Raw genomic sequence first — 14,432 nt, 5'->3', positions numbered from 1 at the left:
GTATAAGAGAGAGCCACTGGAATTCCTGTGGTGGAAGAATCTTTATGCGCACAAATATAGAGTTAGTCAGCAAATAGTTATGCTTGTACGCGCAGTAAGATGACGTCGCAAAGATACATTTTGAGGGAACATGGAGAAAGTTAACAAATGCCCCCATCTACATTGAAATATTGAAGGGATGAGAGCATCCTGATCTATAACGGCGTTGTATAATGGGATAGTTCTGCAAATCCTCGCAGACGCAGAGGCTTGGTCACGTGGAAGCTGCTTTGTAAGTGGTCCGTCAGTCAACAACGGCGATGCAAGTTCACCAACCTCGCATTTCTCAACAGCCCTTACGTATATTCTTAGAGAAAAAACACCTTACTATCTCTCTTGAGCAATACTCCAGAGGAAGGATACAACTGAACTTGGATTCGTGTGGTGGGTCAGCTGGCAATCATGGGAGCGGGGGATCAATGGTGAGTCCATCCAGCCACTCATTAGTACCTACTCACGCCTCGCAGGAAATATCTCTACAAAGCACTGTCAAAGTTGGGTCCTTACTCCGACCCGGACTGGGTTCCTGGAGAAGAGACCATAAAGTCTTTGGAGGAATCCAAGATTTTGTATGTATCCAATCCTGTCTATTGAGCCTGGAGACACTACTAACAGTTCCTAGGGTGATGTAAGTGAGCTTTGCTCCATTGCACTTTAACAAAATCTTCTGACTCTGTATTATTTAAAGTGGAGCTGGAGGGCTGGGATGTGAGATCTTAAAGAACCTTGCCCTGTCGGGCTTCAAGGATATTCACGTTATTGACATGGGTAAGTCCTCCATAGTGGCCGAAGACTGCGACTAATTCTGGGTAGACACTATTGACATCTCCAACTTGAACCGACAATTTCTATTCCGCCAGTCTGACATTGGCAAACCAAAAGCAGAGGTTGCCGCTGCCTTCGTTGAGAGGCGAGTAAAAGGCGTCAAGATCACACCTTTTGTTGGCAAGATCCAGGATAAGGATGAAGATTACTACATGCAGTTCAAGATTGTTGTCTGCGGCCTCGACAGCATCGAAGCTCGACGATGGATCAACTCGACATTAGTGGGAATGGTTGATATGGACAATCCAGAAAGCCTGAAGCCTCTAATCGACGGCGGAACAGAAGGTGAGTTCTCTGCCAGAGTTGCACGATAAAGATCTCACATATCACAGGATTCAAGGGCCAGGCGCGTGTAATTCTACCAACCCTCTCATCATGCATCGAGTGTCAACTCGATATGCATGCTCCCCGGCCCGCCGTACCGCTCTGCACCATCGCCACCATCCCGCGCCAACCTCAGCACTGCATTGAGTGGGCACACCAAATCGCTTGGCAGGATAAGCGCAAGGACGACCCATTCGACAGCGATGACATGGAGCACATCGGCTGGGTCTACAACGCCGCGCTAGAAAGAGCCAAAGAATTCAATATCCCCGGAGTAACCTTCCAGATGACGCAAGGCGTGGTGAAGAACATCATCCCAGCCATCGCATCGACAAACGCAGTAATCGCAGCCGCTACGACATCAGAAGCGCTGAAAATCGCGACTTCCTGCAACCCCTTCTTGGAGAACTACATGATGTACGCCGGAGAGGAAGGCGTCTACACCTACACCTTCGAAGCGGAGAAGAAGCCGGACTGCCCTGTCTGCGGTAACCTCGCGCGCAAGATAACCGTGAACCCAGACGCGACATTGGAGGAGTTCATCGAAACCCTTGGCGAGCGACCCGAAGCACAGCTGAAGAAGCCGAGTCTGAGAACAGAGGAGAAGACCCTTTACCAGCGCTTTCCGCCCCAGCTGGAAGAGCAGACGCGGGCGAACCTGAACCTGAAGCTTCGCGACCTTGTCACGAGCGGGCAGGAGGTTGCCGTCAGCGACCCGGCATACACGATTGATTTCCGGTTCCAGCTGATCTTCGGTTGAGCGTTCGCGATGGGAGGTAGAACGGCGTTACGAGAGAATGATGATAATGACTAGATCTTTGAGAGATTTCTAAACCAGCTTTTTTTTATATCTTTCATCCTGATCCAGACTCCCAGTCATATAAAGAAGGTATTGGCCCACTTTTATCGCAAAGGTACAGCAAGCAAGAAACAACAACCAACGCCGGGTAATGCTTTAAATATACGGAAGGATTCAACTAGCGCATGAGGTCCGTCAAGCCCCTCTTCCACCGAGCACATTTCAGCTTCAGTACCTTGACACTCTCCAGGAACAGGACGTCGCTATCAAACTGCCCCGTGCTTTCGATGTTGAAAATGAAGTGATCGCGGAACCGGCCCAGCTTGACCTTACCCTGGAACTCCTCGTGCCTCAAGCATTCCCTGCTAACTGTGTCGTTGAAGGCGTCGCGGACAACAGCCTTCTGCTCGCCGCGGTGACCACGGTACTCGGCGTTCTCTCGCTCGTCCTCGGCGGTAATCGACTCGAGACCGATGACTCCCTTGGGGAAGCACTTGGCGAACTTCTTTGCATCGTCTCCGATAATAGGACGCAGAATCTTGATGTCCGGCATCAAACGGTAGGTCGCGGTCGCTACAGGGGAGAACTTGGCGTGGTCTGCTCCAATGCCCTTGATACAGTGCATTTCCATCTCGATCTTCTGGCCTGGGCGGAGCTTGGCAACGAGAATGTCGGGGTGGACCGCTCGAATGGCGCCTTCGTCGCTGAAGAACTGTTCCTGGCGACCGACGGGGTGGAAGACGATGTCCTTGGCGTAGACGTGTGCGTTCTTGTACAGTTTGCGGGGGTCTGTTTCGTCGCGCGCCGCATTCGGGTTCTTCGTGCACTCAACGTCGAGGCGCAGAACGACGGTGTTGTAGTCTGCCGGGTCGCTTCCGCTGCCGGGTTCGTCCTCACTGCCCTTGTTGTACCATTGCATCCAGTTGAGGCCTTCGACTGAGCCCTGGAGGGGGATAAGACCTAGTCGTTGCGCGAGGACTTCATCTTGGATGACCGAGGTGTTGTTGTGAACGTAGACCCATTCGATAGCGAGGGTAGGCACTTCGGCCATGACGATGCGACGGAATGCGTTCGCGATAGAGGCATCGAGGCCGATCAGGGAGAAGGAAGCCTCGAACTGCTTGTTCTGGTGGAATTCGACTCGGAAGCCCTGCATGGGATTAGAAAGGGAATGCTAGCGGAGAGGCGATGGAGCATACATCTCGGAACCTATCGACAGACCATTCGTGTGATTCGCCGGGCCAGTGACCTGGGAAATCTGTGGAGGGAATGTTGGTGACCGTCTCTGCATTGACGTCGATCATCTGGGAATCGTTAGGTAACAGTTTAGACGTCGAGAAATGGCATCATACACGTCTGCGTTCAAGTTCCTCGTGCGATGGGACTAGGGGAGCCATTTTGATTATGAATGCCCGCTCTGGACTATAAAACGAAGAAATCAAAAAGTTCTTGAGACAGACCGGCAATATTTTTGCGGGCTGCGGGCGGAGAGGACAAGTCACTATACTGTCCGACCCTAAACTCTTTTTGCTAGTGAGAGGCTTGAGGCGGGTGCAAGTTGCTGCTAGTGGTGGTCTTAGCATTGGGGCAGAATAGATGGGACTAGAGACCAACCAGAGGCGGGCTGATGACCAGCTCCTCCACCACGTGACCGGCCAAATTGCATCTCATCGCAACCTCCCGAGCGTCACCCGGACAGCGAACCCTTCCGACGAAGCTCCCCACCAATTGCGTTCGGACTGAGGACAGTCAGCCTCTCCTCTCAACTCTCCCATCCACGCCGCCCTAATGGCTGCTTCCTTTGCTCGCCTGGCGGGCAATGCCCCCAAAAAGCTGTGCCTCCGCCCCTCCGGCTTTGCTCGCAGCACCCTTGTCCCCAGATCACGGTCAATTGCGACGTCAGTGCCTCGCCGAGCGGCCGAGTCTACCAGCTACCAGGCCACTCGACTGATCCCGACCGACCCGACCTTCTCACATTTCGCCAACAAGGACTCTGAAGTACCTGAGCTCCCCGCTGGTCTGGAGTCCGAGGCCGAGGGCGTCGGCCGCAAAATTCGCCATTACACCGTCAACTTCGGTCCTCAACATCCTGCCGCTCACGGTGTGTTGCGATTGATTCTGGAAATCAATGGAGAGGAAATCGTTCGCGCCGATCCCCACGTCGGCCTGCTCCACCGTGGTACCGAGAAGTTGATTGAATACAAGTCATATATGCAGGCGCTGCCCTACTTTGACCGTCTGGATTATGTCTCTATGATGACGAACGAGCAATGTTTCTCGCTGGCTGTCGAGAAGCTCCTGAATGTCGACATTCCCATTCGGGCTAAGTACATCCGTACGCTGTTTGGAGAAATCACCCGTGTCCTGAACCACCTCATGTCCGTTCTTTCACACGCTATGGATGTTGGTGCCTTAACGCCATTCTTGTGGGGTTTCGAAGAGCGTGAGAAGCTTATGGTACGGTTTCTAGTCAACCTGACCCAGTATGATTGCAGCTTGCTGATGATATGCTTTGCTGATAGGAATTCTACGAGCGAGTATCCGGTGCCCGTCTCCACGCCGCCTACGTCCGTCCCGGTGGTGTCTCCCAGGATCTTCCCCTCGGTCTCCTCGACGACATCTACCAGTGGGCCACCCAGTTCGGTGACCGCATCGACGAAACCGAAGAACTGCTCACAGACAACCGTATCTGGAAGGCCAGAACCCAGGGCGTCGGTGTCGTCAGCGCCGCCGATGCACTCAACATGAGTTTCACTGGTGTCATGCTCCGTGGTTCCGGTGTCCCATGGGATATCCGCAAGTCCCAGCCCTACGATGCCTACGACCAGGTCGAGTTCGACGTCCCCGTCGGTGTCAACGGTGACTGCTACGACCGTTACCTCTGCCGTATGGAGGAGTTCCGCCAGTCCCTCCGTATCATCCACCAGTGCCTGAACCAGATGCCCGCTGGCCCCGTCCGCGTCGAGGACTACAAGATCATGCCCCCTCCCCGTGCTGCCATGAAGGAGAACATGGAGGCCCTCATCCACCACTTCCTCCTATTCACCAAGGGTTACGCCGTTCCCCCCGGAGAGACCTACTCCGCCATCGAGGCCCCTAAGGGTGAGATGGGTGTGTTCCTGGTTTCCGACGGCAGCGAGCGACCCTACCGCTGCAAGATCCGCGCGCCCGGATTTGCCCACTTGGGTGGTTTCGACCAGATCTCTCGCGGCCATCTTCTGGCAGATGCTGTCGCTATCATTGGTGAGGCCATTTATACCCGACTGTATGTTCCGCTGTTGCTGATAATCCTCTAGGTACCATGGATCTTGTGTTCGGTGAAGTCGACCGGTAAAGTCATACATGGATAGTCCTTTCTATCTTCTGTACAAAATGCAAAGTCCTCATAAACAATGAAACAAAAGGTCTAGAGTCCATTGATCCACTCCGCCGCTATCCGGTCCGGTGGTTGATAGCGGATAGCGGATAGCGAACATGCGGGGATATGATAGATGAGAGAGAGAGATCAAGCACCGTCTGTACCAGTTCATTTTATGGCGTTGAGATTCCATTTTATTCTATATGCTTCTTTTTGTTTCCGTTCTGCGATCTACCACCCTCTACCTCTACCTCTACGCCTATCTCTTATTTTTCCTTACCCTGTGTATAGTGAACACCGACTGAATTTCGGATTGGATATCTCTAGTAGTATGTATGTAAATTGTAGCTGGAAGCGCATGCTAATCTGAGAACGCCTGCTGTAGTGCCATAGTTGGGAATCATGAATGGATATCGGACGCCCTCAGCCAAGCCAACAAGCCAACTGCGCTGTGTCTAGCCGTAACCCCGCGCAAGTGCAAATGGTTGATAGCAAATGCAAGAACATATAGACCAACCATAGCCATGTCCGGACGAGATGGAGAAGCTAGTGGAGTTACCGGGGAAGCAAAGCAGAGCCCCAAGCGGAGTAAAAGAATGGCGATTTAAAAAACAAGAAAAAGAAAGCGACGAGATGAAAACATGCGCCTGAACCCATGCAAAGCAACGCAAAGCAGAAACACACCGCACCACACCATGCCAAATGCTGAAACCAAAACCTCCCGTTCCGTGGCCCATTCCATTCCATTCCATTCGGTCCCATTCGGTCCCATTACCAAGCTCTAAACGTTATCGTCATCATACATGAAATTGATATCCCTGGGCCGACGCCGATTATACGACACGAACTCGCTGTCGCCGGGCGGTCTCTCGTTGCGCGAGTTCGCCGTTAGCATGCTCTGTATGCTCATGCAGACGCTCTCGACTGTTTGCACGGGCGACCAGCCCGCTGAACTGAGGAGGTCTAGGCAGATGATGCCGTTGCTGTAAATATGCGGGTGGATGGGGATGGGGCGTTTCGTGTTCGGGGTCGTTGTTGGGTTTGGCGGTTGTTGCGGGGTAGGTTGTGGGAGGGTTGTTGGTAGAGGGGCTGCACGGTTTGATGGAGGTTGGGGTTGCGATTGGGATTCTGTTATGAATTGGACTTCGGGAGGTTCTGGTAGGGTCATGCTTGTTAGCTAGATGCTCCAGAAATTGTGTATTCGGCATAGGCCGCGGATGTAATGCAGCAGGAGAGAAGGAGGGGAGAATGAAGGAGGCAGGTGATTTATACCAATGGGGTACTTCGAGCTAAATGTGAAGCGCAGCCTGTACGTCTCGCCCAGGTAGAGCGGGTTGTTGTCTAGCACTTGGATGTCCATTTCCCACTGCTGCAGGTCGTCGGCTTTGTAGAGCGTAATTCCGGGCGGGAGCTGTTCTTTAATCTGGAAGGTATTAGCCAGCACATAGGTTGAAGGAATCGGTCTTGGTGTTCGGGGAGGTGGAAGAGAAAGTGTAGGCAGGTAGCGTACCTTGATGAGCTCCTTGAGGACATTTATTAGCATGACACTTTTCGGCTAAGGCGGGGCCAAGGTCCGTACCTTGCTCAGTCGCTTGCTTGCGAACATCCTGGCCTTGCGCCTTTTATCCGTCGTCGAAACTGTAGCTCGATTCTGGGTGGTGATCGGTGTCTGCGGAGGTAAAAAGTTGTCCGGACAGCGGGCAAGATGCAGGAGATGACGTCTGGTACGGTAAGAGATGCGGGGTGATCGGCAACGAGCGTAGTCTGTAGACGCAGAGAATGGATGTTGACTAAGTGAGACGTCTGATTGATGAAGAATGAATCAATATGATGTATGGAAGGAGAGATCTAGAGCAGGAAGTTGAGAAGGAGCAAGCCGGGTGGGGTGGAAAGGCAGTGGGACGTAGGACGGAGGAGGCTGTCAGATTGAGGCAGCGGAGCCGTTGATCAGGTCACCTGGAGACCCCCTCTGATTGGCCCACGTGATGGGCTCGTACTATACAGCTGGACAACACTCAATGACCAGGGTCTTTATTCCTTTGAGAAGCCAAGGATAACAATTCTAGATTGAGGACTTATAGCTACTCTTCTACACTCACATTTCCCGTTATATGGCTACAGACCACCACCAAATTGATCCCGAACACGGCAACACAGGCACCCAGAGACGCTACCCTGGAGTGACTATATACCGCTTGCTTCTGACATAACTCTTCGTGCGAAACGCCTCAATTAGACGCATTTTTGGCCTATACTATGGTGAAAGATTGGCATGGCTGTGTTGGGGTGGATAAAACAATCAGATCAGCTGTGAACAACGACTTGGATATATGCATAATTAGTCCAAGATGATAGCCATCCTCTCTAAGCACATAACGTGCTTGAAGACTCTCACAACGCAATATCAAGGCAACAGAACAGTGCTTGTCTCCTGGCAAGGATCAAGTGGTGGAAGCCTTTTCCAAGTTGAATCGTCATTCACCACCACCTCTGATTTTACCCAACTCCTCCCGTCCAACAACCAGTGCCTTAACTATTGCTCTCACTCTTTCTGATCTCAACCACTTTGGCAGTCTCCTTTCTCTTGTTACTACTTGATTCCAGCAGAGGACCGAAGACCTTCTCTTCTACACCAAAACTCTGGGCAGTGACATGGTGACTGCCTACCGTGTTTACTCCATGACAAAAGCATTCACACGATGCTTTGAAGACGGTTATCTAGAGGATGTCTGTCTACAGTGTGTTTGTATTTACTCTCGCAGAGAGGGCAATAAAATGTGCAACTGTTCATGACTTTGTTGCTAAAAAGATCATGACCAAAACAGATATGACCCCAACTTCCCCCAAACCCGACGCAACAAGGATTTACTAACACTTATTCAGCTGTCACCAATTTTATAAGAGGCACCCAGGCCAGGACCGGAGCCAGGGCTACAGGGCAGTCTTTTAGGAACACTTAGGAAGCCTGCACCCAGCCACGACCTCGGACGGGAACCTCTGCAGTATGCTTGGGTGACTTTGATGAATGATCCTGCAAAGGCATGGACTGTTACCTACCGAACTCCTTCTCCAGTATTCCTTTCCATCTTCCCCAAGGTCTAAGCTTCCGCCAATTGTTCCAACCTTGACCACCTTCCTTGAGAAGCTTGGACCGATCTCAAGCATAACCGATGAACTCTCCTTCGGCCCCTCGCAGCACATCAGTTTTTTTGGTTGATTGGCTAACCGGTGCCATAGATTCTACTATAAGCGGTCGACAGAGACAGCTTATCAATGCTCCAGAACGTAGTTCACGCACCGTACACTTAGTCTCGCCGCCCTCGATACGCAGAGGAGGAATATGTATGTATTCAAACACGAGGACGCCCACTTGCCGCGGAAGCAACAAGACACGACGAGGAGTCCTCCAGCACCAAAAAAAAAAAGAAGAAAAAAAAAAACCCCAAACTGACCAAGAACAAAACCTCAAGCCTTACGGTACGCTCCAGTCCCGAAAATAGCCCAGCCCAACATCCCCCCCCACAAGCGCAACATGCATTCGAGCCTCGAGGCATTACCCATTGCAGGGCAGGGGCACACAGAGAAATGGCTTACGAATAAACGCCATTAAATCAATCGAGACGGCAAGATGGCCGAGTGGTCTAAGGCGCTGCTCTCAAGAATATCCTTCCCTTCTCCCTAAATAAAAGGGTGGTCGCTATGTGTGGCCTAGCAGTACAGAGGAATGTACCAGGTCAGAATCCCTGTCTTGTCATTTTCTTTTGGATTTTCATGCTGGTTTTCTCATGTTGTTTTCATGCGGAAAGCGGGGAGCAGCAGCGATCTTTGCGTTCTATTCTACAATTCTCAAAACTTCTTCACCTTGAAGGCAAGATGGCCGAGTGGTCTAAGGCGCCGGATTTAAGCCCCGGTTCCGAAAGGAGCGCGAGTTCGAACCTCGCTCTTGTCATCTGAACGGTTTTTACTGGATATAACAATGTTCTGCAAACATTTTTTCCCCTTTCTTTCCTCTCCTTTCTATTTTTTTTTTTTTTTTTTTTTTTTTTTTTTTTTTTTTTTTTTTTTTTTTTTTTTTTTTTTTTTTTTTTTTTTTTTTTCTGTTGTATATGCTTCTAGTTGGTTATACTACGGAGAAAGCCGCAAGCACGCGGCACCATGTTCACAAGAGACCCGCAGTGAAACCAAGAAGAACTATTTTCATTTCATATTTCAATTGGAAGTAAATATCCGTCATTCGAAAAAGTAAAGGGGAATCACTTGAACAAAGGAAGAAGCCAGGGCCACAGAACTCGAATGTATGTGATGTGATGTGATGATCCAGGTCGGGTCTCGACAATGGGGTGTAGGTGGGAATAGTAGTGGGAGAAAAACAATATATCTTGGATATAATATACTCAATCAATGCCGATTGCCGCCAGTTAGATAGTACCGTATACTCCGTTGGGTCTGTTCAGAAGGAGACATCTGAGCGGAACGAAAGGGGATTATGACTGGGCTCGCTCGCGGGCCTGGCGCTCGACTTTCTCACGCTCCTCGTTCTCCTTCATCTCGCGCACCTTGGCGAGCACGACCTCGCGGAAGATGGCGCCCCGCGCGATCTTGCTTAGGCTGCGCTTCTTGGTGCCGGCGCCTTCCTCATCGGCCGACGAAGCAGAAGCAGGGGGTGTCCCAGCATTGCCGCTTTCCGACGAGAGAGCGGGGAAGGGCGAGACGCCGGGCTTCCCGGAGACCTCTGAGGGCTGGACGTCGACGGCGCTGGGGATATCCTCCTCGTCCTCTTCCTGCATCTTGAGGGCTTCGATGCGGTTGGCGAGCTTGATGATCTCGATGCCGCGCTTGAGGCGGGAACGCGCGATGTATGCGCGGATCTCGGGCAGCAGGTCGCGGTCGCTGGCGGATTCGCCTGTCAGCCAGGGGTGCTTGAGGGCTTCTTCGGAGGTGGGGCGCTTGGAGGGCTCGACTTGGAGTAGGCTGAGGATGAAGTCCTTAGCGTCTTTCGAGACGTCTTTCCAGTAGCGCTCGTGGAAGATAACGCGACCGGAGCGGCACTCTTCAATCAGGTCGGGTAGGTTCTCGGAGCGGAAGGGCGAGTAGCCGCAGAGGAGGGTGTAGGTGATCACGCCGAGAGACCAGACGTCGACGGCTTTGCCGTGCCCTTGTTTGAGCATGACCTCTGGGGCGGCGTACCCGAAGGATCCGGCCATGCTGGTGAGGACTTCGGCTGGGTTGTCGAGCATCTTGGCGATGCCGAAATCGGCGAGGACTAGTTGCGAGTCGAGTTCACGGGTGAGGTAGAGAAGGTTTTCGGGTTTCAGGTCTGGTGGAAACAATTAGCATCTTTTAGCCGAGAGCAATATTATGACAGGGACAAACCTCGGTGGACGATATTCCGTTGATGCAGGTAGTTGACAGCGTCAAGGACTTGGCGGATAGTCTGCGAAGCATCCTTCTCTGTGAACTTGCCGTACTCGCAGATTCTGTCGAACAGCTCACCACCTGTGGCCAATTGAGTGACGATGTAGAATTTGTCCTACGGCCATTCATTAACGAGAGCCCCTCTTTATCAAGTGTCCACGGCAAGAACTCACCTTGGACTCAAACCAATCGACGAAGTGCACAATGTGAGGGTGGTTCAGTTTTTGCAGCAGGTCCAGTTCGTCATAGACCATGCGCTCGTTGCCCCGGACATTTCGCTTCAAGATAATCTTGACCGCGACCTTTCCCGTTGAACAATCCGCTTCGCGGACAATACCATATGTTCCAGCACCGAGGGTTCTGCCAAAGCGATACAGTGACCTGCACGAGCACAATGGTCAGTACTTGGCGAGACGAAGACGGAGGGACGGGCGTACTTTTTCTCGTAGCTCTCGGGCTGCCCCGACAGCTTACTGAACATACTTGCGACTGTGAGAACCTCGAGTTAGCGAGACGGCCGGGGTAAACAGATATCCGAAACGACGTGAATGAGGAGTTATGAGCGGCAGCTGCCATGACGACAAGGGAGATGACTATCAGACGAATATATTCGAGCTAGAGGCTCTACCCCATCCGCCTCGAGGACTGTATTTCGGCGAGGCTGACTGCGGCTGAGGTGCCAGGACGCGGGGCAGAATGCGTAGGACCAGGCTGTCGGGGTGACTGGTGGCATTGAGCTGAGGTAGAGTCGAGTCGCCGAGCTCCAATGAATAAGAAGCAAACGTTACACTTACAACTCATGGTGACTGCGTCGGAGTGTGGTCGTCAAGGGAGAGATGGTGGTGGTGGTGGTGGTGACAGCGGGGTCTGGACGTGAGGCTAAAGGACAACCCCGCACGTAGGAAGAGGACGAGAAGCGAGCGAAGGGGAGCGGAATAAAAGTCTCGTGTTGAAATTGACTGATAGGGATTGAGATGTTAGAACCGATAGGCCAAGAATATCTCGCAACGTCACGACTCGGGGTCTCGGAGTCGTCGCCAGCAACCGAAACTGAGACGGAGGGTCAGGGGAAGCGGGGGAATAATTCTCGTGATCGCAGAATTCCGCTCAGCGACGCCGGTGATATAAGAAGCCCCTCAACTAAGCACATCTCTCTGAAAAGAAATCAAGCAGGCACTTACCGATTCTGCCTTCCAGCAGCAGACAAGCGATGATTGGCAAGACAAAAAAAAAGAAGATAGGAGAGGAGGAAGAATTAATGGCGAGAAAGCTGAGATTGGTGCCTGAGAGCTGAAGCACAGTCTGGCCCGTCCAGCCCCAGCACAGCCACCGATCGGAGCGTTGAGTGGAGCGAGCGCGCGTTTCGAATTTCCAAATTTAGTCTGGCTGGACTTGCGATTTCAGCCCTGGGCTTCATCCTTATCGTGCTCATATTGATGAGGCAGACGCAGGGGCTCGCAATTTCCGCCTCTTCAGCCCTGTGGGACACCTCCGTGGTTACGGCACTACACATCTACACCAGGGCCTTCTTGCGCATCTATTCATTCTACACGTTTACCGCAATTGACAGCTCAACTTTCTAACGGCAATGATAAGTCCCGAGGGGACTCATATATATTAGGGCCACACTATATTTAGACAGCTCGAAAACTCACCGCGCTATTGAATCACCCGCTGAAGGCGGCTTGGAGCGTACCGGTATACCCACAACCACCTCGGCCGAATCGTTTAGGCCTCAATTACCATGGCCGCTGAAATCTGGAGCCAAAATCGCCATCTAACGGCGTCGGTGCACGCAGGAATTACTTAATAAGGTAAAAGGGAGGGCGCTTCGGAGCTTCCCAAGAGGGCTTCTCGTACTCGTTTACCGTACCCAAGCATCGGATAGACCCCGGGAAGCCGACTACCCGCGACATAGGGGCTATGGACACAAAGTCAATGCCTTGAGAGATCAATATTCAGGGCATCGGCAGGACTACGAGGTGCTATAATGACCATACCTTCGGCGCTTTGTGCATCTCATAATCAGGCGAGTGTGGAAGCAGTTGGCGATTGATTTAAGGCACCGCCAGCAGGAAGGGGAAGCGTTGAAAGCATTGAGGTTAGACTTCCTGTTGCCGATGCTGGAGTTGCTGGGAGGACAGGGACAGAAACTGTGAGTCTAATAGGAGCTTGAAGGTTGATTGAATCTTGTCTTCCCCTTCTAACTCTCTCAAAGGAGTTATATTGGCAGTATACCTGCAGAACCTAATGCATGACAATTGACCAGAGCCGACCGGATATCAATTCCAAAAGCTCATCTTTAAAGTGCCCTCATCGTAGACACCACCTTTGCTGCCTGCTGTATGCCCAAACAGCAAGAGAAGGTTGATATTCAGACACCGTGTCCTGAACAGGCATCGTCGCGTTTGCCCGACAAACATACTTTGATGTTCTCTCCGCGCATTATTCTCGGATCGTTGACGTCGCGAACGGGCGGTCGACCGGGGCTCGACGAGGTCGAGAAACCTTCGCGCGCCGTCTATCTGGCAACGAGTGCAGGCAAGACGATGGTGCAGACGCTCCTCTCCTCTTGCTCTAGCTTTCCCCAGAACCCACGCACGCGTGACGATAGCGACGGTGACGCGGCGACGAAATCACGAGTCCGCACACGAATCTCCACGATGTCAAAGATGGAGATCAGCGTTCCGAAATAGAGCCATGTCTGGAGTTCGTGGACGATCTCATGCGGCTGAAGGCCCTTGAATGATAGTTCTCCCGATAGTTGGTCGCGGCCTAAGCCCCTACGCTGCCAGTAGCTCTTGAAATTGTACAGGGCTCCTTCGGTGGAACTTGTTGTTCCTGCTTCGAAGGGTTTGCCGCCCAGGTACGGGATCTTCAACGAAGGAGAGTCTGTTTGGGTGGGAAGGTGTTCCATGTTGCAGGTACTTGTGCGTGCAGATGCGAATGAACGGCTGGAGAGCTGTTGCGAGGCAGCTTTTCAAGATCGAGATTAAGAAGGTACTGAAAACTAATAGAGGGAGTCGGCTACAGCAGAGGGAAAGTGGCTTGTCTCGTCTCCTGCTATGTCAGAATTCGGTATCCTAACTCTTTCTGGCAGACTTTCGGCTGCCTTTAGATCTTGCTGCTTGAACAAGCAGTCAGTGGAATAAATGACACATGCGACCACGTAAACCGCCGTTGAGACAGATGCCAAACGCCAACTTGTTCAAGCTGAAGCGATTGGCTAGAACGCGGTCCTTTAAACGGGGTTGTCAGGCAAATTGGGCAATGCGCATGATCTTCCACCCTGGCTCTTCGGGCAAGCCCGTCAATGAATGATCTGCAATCTTGCACCTCAAGGCTGGAGAGTCGGCCCCGATAAGGCTGGTTACACCCATTCTGCACGTTGTGCTCAGCTGCACCTATGAGATTGAGAATAGCAGGCTGGATAAGCTGACGGGATTGACTTGTAGGTGCACCCCCTCAGAAGAGTTTGGTGGAGAGATATTCTTCTTCTGTAAGAACAACGTGTGATACGTTGAGTCAATGAGCTGAAGTCCCTGAATTGAACGGTATTGGGATGCTGAGCCCAAGAGGTCAAGGTGAGGTAGTTGCAAATGAGAGATACAGGATTGATTACATCTCGGCCAGCTTATTTCCGTGAATATATATCGTTTGCTATTGTTGGTC

At 51.9% G+C, this 14,432-nt stretch overlaps 6 protein-coding genes and 2 non-coding genes across 8 annotated transcripts; 4 read left to right on the top strand and 4 right to left on the bottom strand.

Moving 5' to 3' along the window:
- Positions 1-181: 181 nt before the first annotated feature.
- On the top strand, positions 182-2,057 carry BDW74DRAFT_54854 (NEDD8-activating protein UBA3). Its single transcript, XM_073733131.1, has 7 exons — positions 182-271; positions 333-461; positions 507-608; positions 662-667; positions 728-807; positions 853-1,149; positions 1,197-2,057. Exons 2-7 carry the CDS (start codon positions 442-444, stop codon positions 1,946-1,948), a joined length of 1,257 nt encoding a protein of 418 aa, XP_073581675.1. The 5' UTR covers positions 182-271; positions 333-441; the 3' UTR covers positions 1,949-2,057.
- A 108-nt stretch (positions 2,058-2,165) lies between these two features.
- BDW74DRAFT_169213 (DNA-directed RNA polymerase core subunit RPC40) lies at positions 2,166-3,384 on the bottom strand (the record flags this gene model as incomplete). Its single annotated transcript, XM_073726959.1, has 3 exons — positions 2,166-3,137; positions 3,187-3,291; positions 3,340-3,384. 3 exons carry the CDS (start codon positions 3,382-3,384, stop codon positions 2,166-2,168), a joined length of 1,122 nt encoding a protein of 373 aa, XP_073581674.1.
- Positions 3,385-3,637: 253 nt separating this feature from the next.
- Positions 3,638-5,724, top strand: BDW74DRAFT_54850 (NADH-quinone oxidoreductase subunit D). Its single transcript, XM_073733130.1, has 3 exons — positions 3,638-4,444; positions 4,510-5,230; positions 5,284-5,724. Exons 1-3 carry the CDS (start codon positions 3,776-3,778, stop codon positions 5,319-5,321), a joined length of 1,428 nt encoding a protein of 475 aa, XP_073581673.1. The 5' UTR covers positions 3,638-3,775; the 3' UTR covers positions 5,322-5,724.
- Positions 5,660-7,239, bottom strand: BDW74DRAFT_157155 (ubiquitin-conjugating enzyme E2). The gene is made up of 4 exons (XM_073725092.1): positions 6,925-7,239; positions 6,856-6,867; positions 6,618-6,768; positions 5,660-6,500 (listed from the first exon to the last, which is right to left on the bottom strand). The coding sequence occupies exons 1-4, from the start codon at positions 6,949-6,951 to the stop codon at positions 6,127-6,129; spliced, it is 564 nt and encodes a 187-aa protein (XP_073581672.1). The 5' UTR covers positions 6,952-7,239; the 3' UTR covers positions 5,660-6,126.
- Positions 7,240-8,967: 1,728 nt separating this feature from the next.
- Positions 8,968-9,099, top strand: BDW74DRAFT_t155. Its single transcript has one exon. It is a non-coding gene; the product is annotated as a tRNA-Leu (tRNA).
- A 113-nt stretch (positions 9,100-9,212) lies between these two features.
- BDW74DRAFT_t156 lies at positions 9,213-9,294 on the top strand. Its single transcript has one exon. It is a non-coding gene; the product is annotated as a tRNA-Leu (tRNA).
- A 148-nt stretch (positions 9,295-9,442) lies between these two features.
- Positions 9,443-11,942, bottom strand: BDW74DRAFT_157149 (serine/threonine-protein kinase). The gene is made up of 5 exons (XM_073725091.1): positions 11,555-11,942; positions 11,198-11,249; positions 10,934-11,141; positions 10,719-10,875; positions 9,443-10,662 (listed from the first exon to the last, which is right to left on the bottom strand). Exons 1-5 carry the CDS (start codon positions 11,559-11,561, stop codon positions 9,830-9,832), a joined length of 1,257 nt encoding a protein of 418 aa, XP_073581671.1. The 5' UTR covers positions 11,562-11,942; the 3' UTR covers positions 9,443-9,829.
- Positions 11,943-13,235: 1,293 nt separating this feature from the next.
- BDW74DRAFT_54790 (uncharacterized protein) lies at positions 13,236-13,848 on the bottom strand. The gene has a single exon (XM_073733129.1). It carries the CDS (start codon positions 13,675-13,677, stop codon positions 13,282-13,284), a length of 396 nt encoding a protein of 131 aa, XP_073581670.1. The 5' UTR covers positions 13,678-13,848; the 3' UTR covers positions 13,236-13,281.
- Positions 13,849-14,432: the final 584 nt, after the last annotated feature.

The sequence above is a fragment of the Aspergillus multicolor genome, assembly GCF_047715735.1.
Source record: "Aspergillus multicolor strain CBS 133.54 unplaced genomic scaffold BDW74scaffold_21, whole genome shotgun sequence".
NCBI classification, from domain to species: Eukaryota; Fungi; Ascomycota; class Eurotiomycetes; order Eurotiales; family Aspergillaceae; genus Aspergillus; species Aspergillus multicolor.
Note: the sequence above shows the minus strand (reverse complement) of the source record. Positions and strands in the feature narration are given on the sequence as shown.

Bases quoted from the DNA above. Each gene is read 5' to 3' on its own strand.
- BDW74DRAFT_54854 (XM_073733131.1), top strand. From the start codon at position 442: ATGGGAGCGGGGGATCAATG. The intron at 808-852 runs GTAAGTCCTCCA...AATTCTGGGTAG, and splicing joins TATTCACGTTATTGACATGG to ACACTATTGACATCTCCAAC. The intron at 1,150-1,196 runs GTGAGTTCTCTG...CACATATCACAG, and splicing joins AATCGACGGCGGAACAGAAG to GATTCAAGGGCCAGGCGCGT.
- BDW74DRAFT_157155 (XM_073725092.1), bottom strand. From the start codon at position 6,951: ATGTTCGCAAGCAAGCGACTGAGCAAG. The intron at 6,501-6,617 runs GTATAAATCACC...TGACCCTACCAG, and splicing joins TAGCTCGAAGTACCCCATTG to AACCTCCCGAAGTCCAATTC.
- BDW74DRAFT_54790 (XM_073733129.1), bottom strand. From the start codon at position 13,677: ATGGAACACCTTCCCACCCAAACAGACTCTCCTTCGTTGAAGATCCCG.
- BDW74DRAFT_157149 (XM_073725091.1), bottom strand. The intron at 10,876-10,933 runs GTGAGTTCTTGC...GAATGGCCGTAG, and splicing joins TCGATTGGTTTGAGTCCAAG to GACAAATTCTACATCGTCAC. The intron at 10,663-10,718 runs GTTTGTCCCTGT...TGTTTCCACCAG, and splicing joins ACGGAATATCGTCCACCGAG to ACCTGAAACCCGAAAACCTT.
- BDW74DRAFT_54850 (XM_073733130.1), top strand. From the start codon at position 3,776: ATGGCTGCTTCCTTTGCTCGCCTGGCGGGCAATGCCCCCAAAAAGCTG. The intron at 4,445-4,509 runs GTACGGTTTCTA...CTTTGCTGATAG, and splicing joins AAGAGCGTGAGAAGCTTATG to GAATTCTACGAGCGAGTATC. The intron at 5,231-5,283 runs GTGAGGCCATTT...ATAATCCTCTAG, and splicing joins AGATGCTGTCGCTATCATTG to GTACCATGGATCTTGTGTTC.